Below are 14,536 nucleotides of genomic sequence, written 5' to 3'. Positions count from 1 at the left end.
AAGTAAAAAGAATATGTAGACCTATATTGATATAAAATTGAAATTAAATTGTCATGTTATTGTGTGATTACTAAAATAGGCTAGTGGCGCTCGGCCGTGACGTTCAAGTTCAGTGCCTCACTTTTTGAGGACTTGTAAACTTTAAATAATAACTCTAATAATTCCCTAAATTTGCCAAAGGTTTTGAAATGTTGACTATATCCAAGTGTTCTTATTACTGTATAGATTTCACACTCCATTGCAAAATAAGCCCGTTGTTTAAATGAACCCGATTATGCACTTGAGTAAATAGGCCCTAAATAAAATAAATATGTGGCAGCCGTTGTATACAGTAAACTTTCTTTTAACAAGCCTGTTGTACTGATGTGATGACCAGTTATAGTTTTAGTGCTAGTAAGCCTATTTAGAGGTGCGGATTAATTCAGGTAGGTCTGTAGACATAATTTTATTATGTGTATTATGAGGTGGTCCGCGAAATTTCTTGATTACAACTAGTGGTCCACACACACAAAAAGTTTGAAAACCCCTGATCTAGTGGCTATTGATATTTTATCTTTATTTAAATTTTATACCAACATAGGTCACCAAAGTCATCACATTTTTAGGTTTTGGCTGTCTGAACATACTGGAATTCTTTTTTTTACTGAAGTTAAATTAATTTTAAATATACATAAATTAAATATATAATATATATATATTTTACATAAAAAATATGGTACTTTTAGTGGTAAATAAATTAAAAAATACAACAAAAATAAAAAAAAAACTGCATAAATTGATATTTTTTTATATTATTGAAGATATTGATATAACATTTATTTAAAAAAAATATTTGGGATCACACCTCAGACCCCCGTGCCCAAATGTGTCCACAAAGGTCCAATTAAGGGCTGTAGGCCTATATGAAGGTCCCTTGAGGGTTAAGCTTGATTTTAAAAACTGAAGCTGTTAATCTGTTAATGCCACTGATGTTTGTGGTAAGGAATTCCATATCCCCACTACTCTAACCATAAAAGCTGTTTGACCAAAGTAAGATTATGGATCATTTTGTACATCAGTGTAAAATACAAAATGATTCAAATGTAAAAAAAAAATTACTTTTTCAAAATACTTCAATGATGATAGTATAGTCCCTTGTTTTTTTTTTGTCTAGCAAATTTTTTTATGGAGAGAGTAGCCTACACAGGCTTACGTGTAGGCTAGTCACCTGCCTGTGACCAAGTTGTTAAATATCGCCTTATAAATGTGCGTAGCGGATTTTGTTTTTTTGTCGCGTTTGTATGATTATTTTCCAACTTGCTCAAAGACATGTTGCTAAATGGGGAGGCAATTTGCACCTTACGGGAATATTGGAAAAAAAATACACCAGACGTCACTGCATGAAAAAAGGTGTATCCGGACCAGGATACTCCTGTATACACTGCTGAAATTCGGAAGAATCCAGGAGTATACTGGCCGGATAGGTCAAATTCCATGGATCCGTATATGTCCGTATTCATCCGAAATGGTACCAAATCGGATGTATGTTGTGGCCGTATACTCCCATGCTACAGCCATTTGTTGCCATGGCAAATAATCCCATCAAGTTTTTCCCAGGAGACATTTTCACACCTCTAAACAGCTTTGCCTTCCACCCCCTATTGGTCCTTCATCTCAAACTGGATTGGTTGTTTTTTTTTAAACCACTCCCAAAACCCAGACTGCTATTGGAGGACAGGGCTCATTGAAAACCCAGTCAAGTGACTTTATTGGTTACTTCTAAGGCTAAGGATGGGCTAGGTTTTGTAGCATAGGGACTTGATTGGTTATAGGCCAGCTATGCAGATTTTGCTCATTAATATATAATATATATATATATAAAAAATAATCCCCTCTCCCTCCCAAAAGAAAAATACACACAAAACAATTTGAGAAAGTCTGAAATATTTATTAAAAAGGTATAAAAAAAAAAAAAAATTCTTAACAGCATTATAAATGAACATTAAAACAATGGTGAAACAAAAACAAGTGAACTAAATGTATTTAAAAGGGATGAAAATGTAAAGGAACAAATGTAAAAATATAAACAGTCCAAAGAACATAAATATACGTTAAAATGAATTGGTAAAGAAACAAAAAGGGAAAAAAAATGAACAAAATGCATTTAAAAGACAGATGTAAAGGAATAAAATACACAGTGAACATAAAAAGGAAAAGAATAAATATACAACTTAAACAATATAAAATGAGAACAATAAATTTATAAGACAAAAAAAGTGTATATAAAATATATTAAAATACATATAAATATTCCAAGTAAACAATATAACCAAATAAAAAGAACAAAGAGCATTATAAACATACATTAAAATTAATGGGGGAAAAGATAAGTGAACAAAATGTTTCTAAAGGAAGGCGGCGTAAGAGGAACAACAATACAAAACGTGGAGATCAAAAGCAACATGGACATCTAAAAAGGAACAAACATACAAAGTATACAATATAAAACGAGACAAAGAAATCTATAAATTAAAAAGTGTATATAAAATATATGTAAATACTCTATATATGGGAACCAATAAAAGTATAAGTATATAAACATAGGAATAAAGAAAATATAAAATGGAACAATTGAATATTAAAATTATAATTATAAAAGAATTGTGACCAACTCTAACACAATGTTGTTTGAGTTTTGAACATTTTTTCAAACTGCCGTGATGGGCTGGTGATGTGATGTGTAGTGTGGGTCAGTCTAGTCTGGTTTGTAGTAGCTAGCCTAACCATCCACACTGGCCTTCCATCAACAACAGCAGCATCTTCAGACATCTTGTCTATAGTTGCTGTCTTCCACAGGTTCTGTGTTGGTTTGTGCAACCCTGGACCTGGTCTCCAGCAACTGCAAAACATGACAGTAAATTAACCACTAAAACTCAGAGAGGAGTATAGTAACATTCTGGGGGGGAAAAGCTTAACCGGTTTCTTAACTTACCCGTCTCTTTCTCTGACGGTTCTGTGTGATGTTCTTCATAGTGTTTCTTTTCTGGGCCTTTTCAGACTGAGCCAAAGAATACTTCCTCAGCAAAGTCTCACAAAATAAAATACATCTTGCGACCTGCCAAATAATACATTAATAATATATAGTTAATGCCAATAAAAGTAAGTAAAACAATTCAATTAAAATGTATTTGTATAGCGCTTTTCACAATACATATTCAGGGTTTTTCCTGGGTCAAAAATGGTCTTCGGTGGTGGCTGACAGACATGGTCATCCATACACACACATACGCACGTTAAAAAAAAATACCCTACCCACTTGATCTGCAAGCGCAATACTGACAATAAATTTGAAATAAATTCAAAAAAAGTTTGTAACTTTTGCTTATTTTGATACCTTGATGTTTGTTTTTGTTCCTCATTTTTACACTATTTACTGATAATTGTTTTGGTATATAATCATATCAATATTAAAAAAATAGTATTAAAAAAATGAACAAATAGCCTAATTTTCTGCCATATACAATTTTCTGCCATATACAATCAGCTAGCTAACAACAAATTTGTTCTGGGTTCACCTCACTCCAGTCTAAACTAAATGATTTTAAGCTATTTATTTTACTACACATTGTCCACATAAATAAGCTGAAAGACTGTTGATAATTAAAAATAATTCTTACTATCCACTCTTGCTAAAGTGGGTAAGCACACTTGTGTTCTCATTTCAGGTGTTGTTCTGAGTAAATTATTAAACTGATTCGTGAGTTCAGTGTTGGACAGATCAGTTCCAACCAGTCGTTAAAATGATTCGGTTCAAAGGAGTCATAATGTGGCGAATCGGACATTAGCAGACGCGTTGTGTGTGAATCCCGTCTGTTAGAACATTGCGAAAGATTTGTCAACACACAGAAAACACTTCATAACCGGATAGGATTTGTTTCCTGTTTATTGAAAGTATGCTTTATGTCAGCTGGTCAGAGAATCAGTCAATGTTTTTTGAGCGCATTTCACACCCAGCGGTAATTAAAGGAAGACGTCTGATAGCGCCACGTGCAACATGGATTCGGTCTTCCGACCTTTTGATTTTGATTAACGTAAAATGTGAAACATTAGAAAGCTAAGAATGCTTATTTTGAAGACAGAGAGAGTGCGAGCGAGGGATGAGCTCACTGGTCGTTCTCTCTGTCACTCAGTTAACGCAAGCGCAGCAGTCATCTACTACATCAATCACAAATCACAATAACTCAACAAATAAGGCTTTGGCGGGACAAAAATTTGTTTTGGTGGCCGGCAAAACATTTTCAATGTAGAAAAAACCCTGATAGTGTTTCAAAGCAACTTCACAGAAAACGCATGCGTCTACATTACAGAAAAAAACAGAGAATATTAAAATAATGACAACATTTTTAAGATTACCTTTTACACATTCAGGGTCAACATCTGTAAAAGTTCTTCAGGATCATGGATCCAAAACTTCTGGATCATGAGGGGGGAAGAAACATGCACACACACAAATGAATATTAATTTGTTTGATAAAACATTAATATTAATTATCAACTTACGGACATGGACTTGCAAAACATACTCACCAGGCCCATACAAAAACTTCACAGTAGATCCAAAATCCTGGTTTGCCTATAATTCTTCAGAGTCCAAGGATGGTGGTTTCCTGTCCTCTCTGTTGAACAAGTGTACATGATCTCAGATTATTCATTCCAAAGCTCTGTTACATTTTATGACAAGCTTGATCTTAAAACTAGCTGACAGTAGGGATGGGCATTATGACCATATAATTATACATACATGAGAAATTTTATTTTACAATAACGATATCACCATATATATATATTTTGATGGATATTTTATTAAAATGCTACAGAATAATACTGCTTTAAAAGTCTTCACTGTATGATATTCAATTAATTAATATCACTTGATTCTAAAAGAAGCAGAAGGTCTTCTCTATTCTTTTGTTTTATTAAAATTATGACAAAGCTGCAGCCCCTTTAAGAACGGATGCACAGAATGACACGCATCCGGGTTTCCCCACGTTAACTTGAACTGTTTAACTTACTTAAGACATAACTGACTGTTTAAATCAAGTGAATACTCACATGACAAGGTTTCTGAGATAATTGTGTGCATTTTACAGAAAGATAATTGATTTCGGGATCGCCTGCTGTCTGAGAGAGGCTTATTTTAACACATGCATGTCCCGTTCATTATTCTACATTCATGCATGTTTCCTTGTCAAAATGTCAAAAAGTTTTAGTACAGTCAGTGCTGCGTTATTTACGCTATATTCCCATTCCGCAATATAAAACGGTAATGTTAACGTTTACAGCAAAATCACTAACAATAGTCAGTATCATCAGATCGCCATAACACCCAGCCCTAGCTTAACAGTATTACAACAAAACACAGAAACAGAATATGTAAGTTAATCACGATTAGCATATGACTTTAATGCACTAACGTTATATCTTGATAAGCAGTAGAAAAAATATAAAGGGGTTTACGTTACCTTCTGCCGTCTGCTGTCCGCCATTGAAACCTTAGTCTGTTCGTATTCATGTTTTTTCGTTCTCAGTCGACATCCCACAATCAAAATTCGTCCAAAATAAGATTTTAACAGGTTTAAAATGATCCATGCAATGCCATTAATGGACAGAAGAAGCCGTCCTGTTGAAGATTAGACGCCGCGATCGCGTCGCGTCCCCGCGAGCCACGAGCAACGACAACGGGTGTATAATTCAAACGGAAGGCGCGCACTGTCATTGGCCAGATTTCTGGATGACGTTCAGATTGACCAATCACGCTCAAAAGAACACGGAAAGACAGCAAATAGCCTGGCAAATATAGAAAAAAACCTGTTTTAAACAACAGTTAGAAAATGTGTATATTTATTTTTATTTGCTGTTATATTTAATTAATTGGTCAAATGGTGTTTTGTGGTGTGGGCAGAGGCTTGAAAGTTTCAACCTGGAGAGCAGTGCAGATTTGTACTCTTTAAAAACAATTATTGTTTGATATTTAGTTTGCTATATATTTTGTTATATTTGTATCCAGAATTGAATGTAAAACCAGTTTGAATGTAAAAATACACCTTCACTGTAAAACAGAAAATTAAAGTAAAATATCTTAATTTAAATAAGGAAAAATCTGTAAACTAATAGTGTTTTCTCTAAAACGTTTAATGTAAATTTCTGTGAAGTTTTTTAACTTTATTTGACTTAAGATATTTGACTTATTTTACGGTTTTTGTTTTGCAGCTGTAGCTGCTGTTTTTTTTAAGGTTTTTATTCTTACAGTGTAAATATAAAACTAATAAGATTTACTTTAAAAAGACAAAGAATAATGTTAAATTGTTAGTATGGACATAAACATAAACCTTTTATATAATGAGCTAAATATTGTATTACAGTTGTTAATTTACAGATATTGTTTGTAATTTTGCATGAATTTGTTATTTATGAAAACAGAAAAATAATACAGTGATGTTCCTGTATAAAAAAATGAGAATTACTGTAATTTGTCATTAATTATATAATCCTTAAAATAACAGTCAAGTTGTTTATTTAGATATTGTTTGTAATTTTACATTGTTTTAAACATAATTCAAAATTACAAGAAAATACTGTAAAAAAACTGACGTTTTTTTCTGTAAAATTAGGATTATTTTTATTGGTTGCCTTATTTTTATTGGTAACCTTATTGGTTGCACCTACATCTATTGTGAGTGGTGGATTTCAAACCTCAAAATGCCCCCCTTTTGCAGCGTGTTAAAGTTAAGAATCTTGGAGTGACACTTTTTGTTAACAGTTGCAGAGCTGAAAGATCTGCTTGTGTTTCTGTGTTTCTTGAGCAAGTGAATCCCTGCTCTTTTTTATTCCATATTTTTATTTTGAGCATATCAGTTTTTGGTGTTTTTAAAACAAACTTTTTCATTTTCCACATTTCATCTCCTTTTTATTTAATTCTATTATTGCCTACAATTTGTAAAACTTTGCAAAAATTGTTTGGGGATAGTCTAAAATGTTTGGTTAATTATCCTTTGTTAATTCCATTACATTTCTTTGTTTATTTCATTACATATTCAGATTTTTTTGTGAACGTATATGTTCAGACAGGGTTTTTATTTTGTACTGTTTTTATAAAAAATATTTGATTAAGAGACTCTTTTCATGCAGTGGTTTTAAGGCCCTGACACACCATTCTGATGGTTTGGCCCAGACCCAGGCAACGTGAACCAACCCCACAGTCGGCTTTAGTCATTGCTAGTTCAGTTTAGTGTTTCAGGGCCTTAAGAATTATTTTTTTCTGTGCAAAAAGCTTGTTTGCTGTAGCCTACACTAGACCAGAGATAATTCTCAATCCTGAAGTCCTCAGCTGCCCCCCTCCTTCTGAGAACAGCCAGCACTAGTGTCAGTCATTAACATATGAAAGGTCTTCTTCACACCTAACAGTCTTCAGTCCTAGCACACCCAGCAGTGTTTCAGCTGTATATGTCCGTGAAATTTCACGGATTCCTGTATACGTCCGCATACGTGAGGTTTCCGGGTTTTTCTGGAAATATACTGTTCCGTGTTACTCTGATCCGCTTTTTCCCACATACATCCGGTAAACATCAAATTACACAGGAGTATACCATGCCCGGATAGTGCCGGATTTCAGTGTTTTCATGCAGTGCGTGATAAAAATATCACTATGCCTTTTTAGTTCTGTAAAACCAATTAAGAGCAATCAGGCGCGTTAGGCTACATTCCAAGCATAGGCCTATTCATAAAACAGCCTAGAGCCTTTATGTAGATAGCCTACCGGATTTTCATTGTCTAATGAGGTTTAGCCTACTGGATTTAGGCTACTTTGAGAAAATCAGTACATAGCCTATGCATTTGCGAGGATGTGCTGCTTTTGAAACTATTCTCAATGCATGCTGTTTTAATATTTTAATGACACGATGTGGTCAAGAAATGCAGTGATTGGTAGTTTTGCTTCGTAGGCTGATTGTCTGTTTGCCTGATTAAGGTCATTGGACGGAAAAGTTGCGCTTAATAAAGTATTTTTGCAAGTAATAGTCTACAGATGATCTAGTGTGCGGGATATATTTTTTAATGACAGCAAGGTTTGCTATAGGCTCACAAATCTTATATTCAAACATTCAGTAGCCTATTGTTATACTGTTCTAAACCTCATTTACACTATAAGAAAAGCCTGTAAAAATGGGGCACTATAGCCTAATATGAAGTAGACATTTTCGTATTGATTTTTCATAGTGTTACCCGTATTTCGAATTAGGCTCATTGCTTTGTGCTGCGTTTTAGTTGCTACTTTTTTTTTTTGTTTACATGTTTTTTTTATTGGTTTTATTTAAGTGTAGCCTAACTAAATGCATTCACTTAATATTTAGCCTACTACATTCATTGGTTTATTTTCAAATGTGATTTCATTATTTAGTAGCCTATAACTAAACAAAAATGCTCAATCTCAAACCCATTGAAAACGCGATAGCTACACTATAGCGGTTTAGATAATGGATGGACGGATCTTTTCTGGTTAAGCGACTTTATACGGCTATTTTCCTTGTCCTACCTGTATGCGGTGATAGGCCTACTTGTCTGGATATTCAATAGCCTATCATTAGGCAATAGCCTAATATGCAGATTAAGATACGCATGGTAAAAGTATGCGTTAAAGCCTATAGGTTATTTTATTATAGCTATAAGCCTACTATATTATTTGATACTTCATTATTAATTTAAACATTATTAATGTAAATCATTAATATTTCGAATGTGCTTACGAAGGTCCTTTATCTAATCCGAGATTTACTTGGAGAAAATCAGAACATTTAGGCTATATGGGCATTTATTTTTTCGATATCATTTATGCCACACATTAGGCTACTTCAGTAATTTTTTTATTTTTTTAATGCCAGTATACCCACAACAGCTATAGAAATACATAGGCTAAACTGTTTATTAATAACATTGCGAAGGATTTTTAAAAAGACATGAAATAAAAAGATTATTGACTATAGGCCTATTTAGATATTTTGATCCTGACGCTTAAAAATTGAATACAGGCCTATGTGCTTTCTCAAAAACATTTTATGTAAAGTTATTTATTACTATTTTATAATGTTCCTGTATTGTGTTCAATGCAATAAAAGCAATTTTACAATTACGATTTCATATTAATTTGATTCATTCTTATTTTTAGGTCATGTAGTCTCAAGTTATTTTTCTCAAAGTGCCCATTTTGTCTCAACAATGAAAACAATGTGGATAGTGGTTGAAGTTAAGTTTAACTTAACACTGTGTGCTGAACAAAACAAATTCAGTTAATTCGGTTTTAAAGGAAGTTCGGTGTGTTCTGATTGACCAATTCATTTACTGTGGTTTTCAATAGTTTTTATATTATTTTTGTTCCACTGCATCTTTCTTTTACAAGTCTTTTAAAATACAGAATATAGTTTTATGCCTGACTGATACTAATAAAATTAATAAATCAAATGCATCCTGATTTGATTTAGCTCTTAATTTGTAAACTCCCTATCAGTTTCATCACTGGGTTCAACAAAAATAGCGTTTTGGCCTTCTCAAACCACAAAGTAACCATGATCAAAGAACTCAAGAACCGATCATTTGACTGAGTAAATACAAAGCAAAACAACAGTAACAAACATACATTGGCTCTGAGACAATGTATTTCATGCTTTGTCCTTGATATTTCAAAAACTTAAAAACATGGGCCACTTTCCCTTGAATCCTGAAAATATTTGTGTATACACACTTTTAAAATGAAATCTATGGGAGGCTTCTGGACAGGTTTCATTGAGATTTCACGTAAAAATGGACACACTTGAAGCATATTCAAAACTACTATACAGTCTGAATGCTACCATGACACAAAATAATACAATAAAGAAAGACTACAAACTCTTCAGCAGAGCCAATTAATCAGCCACAAATGCTCATTCTAAGGTCCATTAAAAATAATGGACCTGTTAGAGGGTGGAAGTGTTGGGGGTGTGAATGAGTGATTTGAGGGAGGACAGGACAGAAAAAAACAGCAGGAGGTGGTGAGGTGACGTGCACCAGACGGGGGGACACAGCCACAGACCACCAGTTAAATGACCCTTACATTCAATTAATGATCAAATTGCTCAATATGAGATTCTGGACAGTTTTATACAGACATGCATGATCAAAAGGTGACATTAATCTGATGACCAGATTATTAAAGAAAATCATATAGTTAAAGCACCTATACTCCACAGGGACACAGAGTTGTGATAAGGCTTACAGACAGTAGACTGATAAAAAATGGCTCTAATTACAGTTCTTCAAAGTGAATGCATGCCAGGAAAAAAAACGCACAAGACTGCATCTTATCAAATCTGTCAAGCCTCCACAGTTGTTATCAGAGCCTAAGATTGGACTTTTACCAAGTGGAGTGGGGGTGAAATGAAAGTGTTTTAAACACAAATTGGAGGAAGAGAATCAGGTCAGAAAAGCCATACAAAAAGTCAAGATTTTTTTTGTAAAAATCCATGTTTACTCTGCAACATATAAAAAGTGACACATTCATGGCAGAAAAGCCTGTCTTTATGTAAACATTGCAGGTTCCTTACAGATTCAAAAGTACACATTCACACACAAACATCCCTACAAATGTCCTGCAAAACATTTCTGGACGAGTTGTAGGAAGTTAAAACAGCCACACACGATACTTCAGGCTTAGAAACAGACAACTTTCAATTTGTCATATGCAGTATTGCATTGCATTATTCCATACAAGGGTCCGTTCGGGAAACGAGCAGCTAAAAGCACCAATCTTCCACTGACATTAAAAGTCTTGAGGTAGTAATTGTGTCAAAGTAAGTCACATGAGTGGACGGGAGTTACAACAGTGTCAACACTTGAATCTTTGGTCAATATTGGCCCGTCTTAACTCCAGTAACAGTTCAGTATACTGAGGGAAGTCCCTGAGACAATTCACAGATTGAGTATTTTGTGTTAAGCAGCATAAATGGTTGCAAATCTGTATGTGTAATCCTGGCCAGTGCCAAACATGAGTTCTTCTTAAAGAGAATATTTGCAAAGGGAAGGTCCGTTCTGAAGGGCATACTGGTTTGGAGTTGGGTGAGAAGTCTGATTGTTGGGGCCAAGCGCATCGAACACACTCTTATTGGGAGGAACAGATTGCAGCATACTGTCCAAGTCCATGATGAGGGGAGGCGCTTGTATGGAAACCGGCCCACTTGGTAGGATGGGCCAATAAGGGTGACCGATCAAGTGTGATGCTGTGACATGCGCACCACCATAACCGTAGAACGGAATACCACCCAGTGGCATAAACGGGTTTCCATTAAAGCGCATGCTAGGAGGGGCTACCGCATTAGGGGGGGTGTATTTGGCGTAGGAAGTCGGCAGCTCCCATGGAGGAGTAATGCCGCGCTTGGAGCTTTTGTTTGGCGGGGGGCAGGAGTCACTGTATCCATCTGAAGTCGATCCTCGATCACTTGATCTTTTCCCAACGAGTGTCACCCCTCTCCAGTCCTCATCGGACAAATCTGACGCGGGACTGACGGAGCTGGCCGACGAGCTGCAGTTGTACGAGGCGTTACAAGGACGTGGAGGTGTGGTAGAGCGAGTGTGTGGAGGGGGCCCAATGCCCCAACTTTCCCTCTCTCGTAGCCCCTCCCCAGCAGAACTAGCAGGCCTGAGGCTATGCAGGAGAGAATCTATGGCAAACGTAGAGTCCAGTTTGGGACGATAGGGGTCCTCTGATGGGGGCGGGCTATGACGGGTGGGAACAGGGGGTAAAGAGAGGTCAGCGGGCAAAGGTTTGGACTCGTTCGACGGAGCATAACCTTGAAAGATGTACGGGGCCAGGTCCTGAGCAAAGATGGTTTCATCCTGACGGGACACTGCTGTATTTTGTCTTTTCAGCAGCTCCAGGGGAATTCTGTTCACTTCTACAGTCCAAAAGTTACCTTTACCTTGGGGTTTACCAGGATCCTTCAGAACCTAGAGAAAGGAGAGAGAAACAGGATAATGTCAGACTAACGTCAAACTAACATAAAACATAATTTATCGATTACCTGAAGTCAAACACACACCTTCACAAAGCAGTCGTATGAGGACAGGTTGTGTCGGACTGAGTCCCTCCAGCCTTTGTAATTTCCTTTGAAGAATGGAAAGAGAGTGCTGATCTCCTTCAGAATCTGTTCCATGAAGACAAATTATAGTTATTTAAAACACATCATCATTATTATTATTACTATTATTATTGGCCACATCTAAATTGCACAGATTCAAAACAGACAGCTGATTCCCATTACTGAAAATACATGTTAACCTTCTGAAAAAACAAATCATTAAGTCAACATTGTGCATGTATACAGTCAAACCAAAAATTATTCAGACACCATATATATTTTTTTACTAGTGGGTGCAGGACACTTTAGTTCATTTATGTAAGTGAGGAAAGCTAAATAAAGTAAACTGTGACCTATTATAACCAAACATTCTTCATACAGTGGACTACCATAAAAATGTGGACACTTTGACCTGGCCCTGTTTTGCTAATGAAACCTTTTACACCACAGACCGAACAAAATTAAGCATTGCTTGGTAACTGGTTGACCTACATGGGTATTATCTAATTGTGTACTTAAATTTAACAGCTGACAGCTGATTGGTTGTTTGTAATCCATTGCATACCTTTCTATCAAAGTTATCTGACATTATCAAGATGAATAATGTGAATTTTGGTGTATGGTTTGTGTGTATTATGTCTTCGATCAATGTATGTGTATGTGGGCACAAGAGTCCAAGACAAATTCCCCCATTGAGGACAATAATTTTTAGAAGTTAAATTGTCAGAACAAATTCAAATTCAATGTAAAGTTCTTGTCATATTTTATTACCATTTTCTAAACTATAGCGGATAAACTGTGATAATGTGAGAACATTTTGAAGGTGTCAATAAATGTTGGTTTGACTGTATATTAACTCACATTTTATATATGTAAATACGCACACTTAATAGGCCTAATATTAGCCTATGCCTTTTTTTGCCTAAACGACCAAATGCAGGATTTAAGTGCCATTTTATTCAAAGAAATGTGGAGTCCAATCACCTGTAGCAAGCACTACTTCAATTCATCAACAAAAATTCACAGGAGTCACTCTTGAATAGTCAGCAAACTAATCCCGATCGTGGATTCTTACACATTGCGACATTTCGAAACAATCGCGTAGTAATTGTGGCACAGTGTGATTCCAGCCACAGCTATCAGCATGATAGAGTATCGCCCTCTGCTTTCACTATTCACAACACAAACCCCATCGAGATCCAGACATGAGACAGATTACGCGCCCCAGGCAGATTTGGATGTGCAACACGCACTAAAACGCACTTCACATGTAAACTTAATGTAGTTTATTTGTGGCAATAAACGCCAGTGTTGTGATACAATTAGGTTTTTATTTTAATTGTCAGGTAATTCCTCTGAATACAAGTTTCAAGTTGCCTAATACTAATGGAACTTATATTGGAACCTCAAATCGGAAAGGATCTAATAAAATCTTAAGAGACAAACTGAAAAATGAAAACTTAATTCTGTTGCCTCACAACTTAAAGTGAAAGTGTAGCTACACGTTGCGGCGGCTTACCTACTGATAAGGATAATGGTTTCAGTTGAAACTGAAAATCTTAAATTAGCATACAAGTTATGCCAAACACGATGAAAATATGGTGAAATATTGCATTGTAAAAAAAAAATTCACATTGTAAATAACAGTAAGAGTAGCTACGGTTTACAAGAAAATAGTTCAGTCGACCTACTTCAATGTGTCACGTTTAATTCAATGTGTAGGCTATTTGTAATTAATTGTAAAATGTGGTTTCTGAGTGAGAATTGTTTCTGCATCTATGAAGCATATGACCAAGACAAAAAAAAAGGAGTGAAAGTGACCTACCTCTGATAAAGTGAGCTTCTTCTCCGGAGAGTTCTGGATGACCATGGCAATCATAGCTAGGTAAGAATATGGTGGTTTGGGATAACGCTGATAGTTCTTCTTCTTTCCTCCGCTGGAGTTTCCATCCTGCAGTTCCCATGCGCGCTGATCCGACGGTTTGGCTCTAAAACAGGAGTCCTGCGCCATCCCTGTGGACTTATCCAGTCGGCCACCTAAGTCCAGCAGTGGGTTTGTGGAGCAATGACAGCTGGGCTTGGAAGAGGAATAGCTGGTTTTGCAGTCAAGGTGATGGTCGCGTTGGGCTCCTGCTCATACAGTGATCACGGGTGGTGCCAACAAGCCCGGACCCCCCCAGTGCTTTGTCATGCTGATGTAGAGGGGGAGGAGGGAGGCAGGGATGGTCGCTCCTCAACCCCTCAGACTGCTGGCTCCAGGTCAACTATATTTGAGCAGCAAACAATTCACAGTTTCATGTCAGTCCCGCTGCGTAATGGGAGTGAGAATGAGGCGCGATGCGCAATCACCGCGGGGGAGGAGGGGGAGGACACGATAAAAATCAGCGCTCATG

At 36.1% G+C, this 14,536-nt stretch overlaps 1 protein-coding gene and 1 long non-coding RNA gene across 3 annotated transcripts; both read right to left on the bottom strand.

Moving 5' to 3' along the window:
• Positions 1 to 2,752: 2,752 nt before the first annotated feature.
• On the bottom strand, positions 2,753 to 5,202 carry LOC307143990. Of its 2 annotated transcripts, XR_013818665.1 has the most exons (4): positions 4,567 to 5,202; positions 4,393 to 4,452; positions 2,972 to 3,094; positions 2,753 to 2,878 (listed from the first exon to the last, which is right to left on the bottom strand). It is a non-coding gene; the product is annotated as an uncharacterized lncRNA (long non-coding RNA). The 2 variants fall into 2 exon arrangements; XR_013818664.1 differs by having other exon boundaries at positions 4,393 to 5,202.
• Positions 5,203 to 11,064: 5,862 nt separating this feature from the next.
• Positions 11,065 to 14,334, bottom strand: foxh1 (forkhead box H1; the record flags this gene model as incomplete). The annotated part of the gene is given in 4 exon segments (XM_079845614.1): positions 11,065 to 12,012; positions 12,105 to 12,209; positions 13,969 to 14,277; positions 14,281 to 14,334. Coding segments are annotated over 4 exon segments (1,416 nt in total).
• Positions 14,335 to 14,536: the final 202 nt, after the last annotated feature.

Source organism: Gobio gobio (genome assembly GCF_949357685.1).
Source record: "Gobio gobio genome assembly, chromosome: 20".
NCBI classification, from domain to species: Eukaryota; Metazoa; Chordata; class Actinopteri; order Cypriniformes; family Gobionidae; genus Gobio; species Gobio gobio.
Note: the sequence above shows the minus strand (reverse complement) of the source record. Positions and strands in the feature narration are given on the sequence as shown.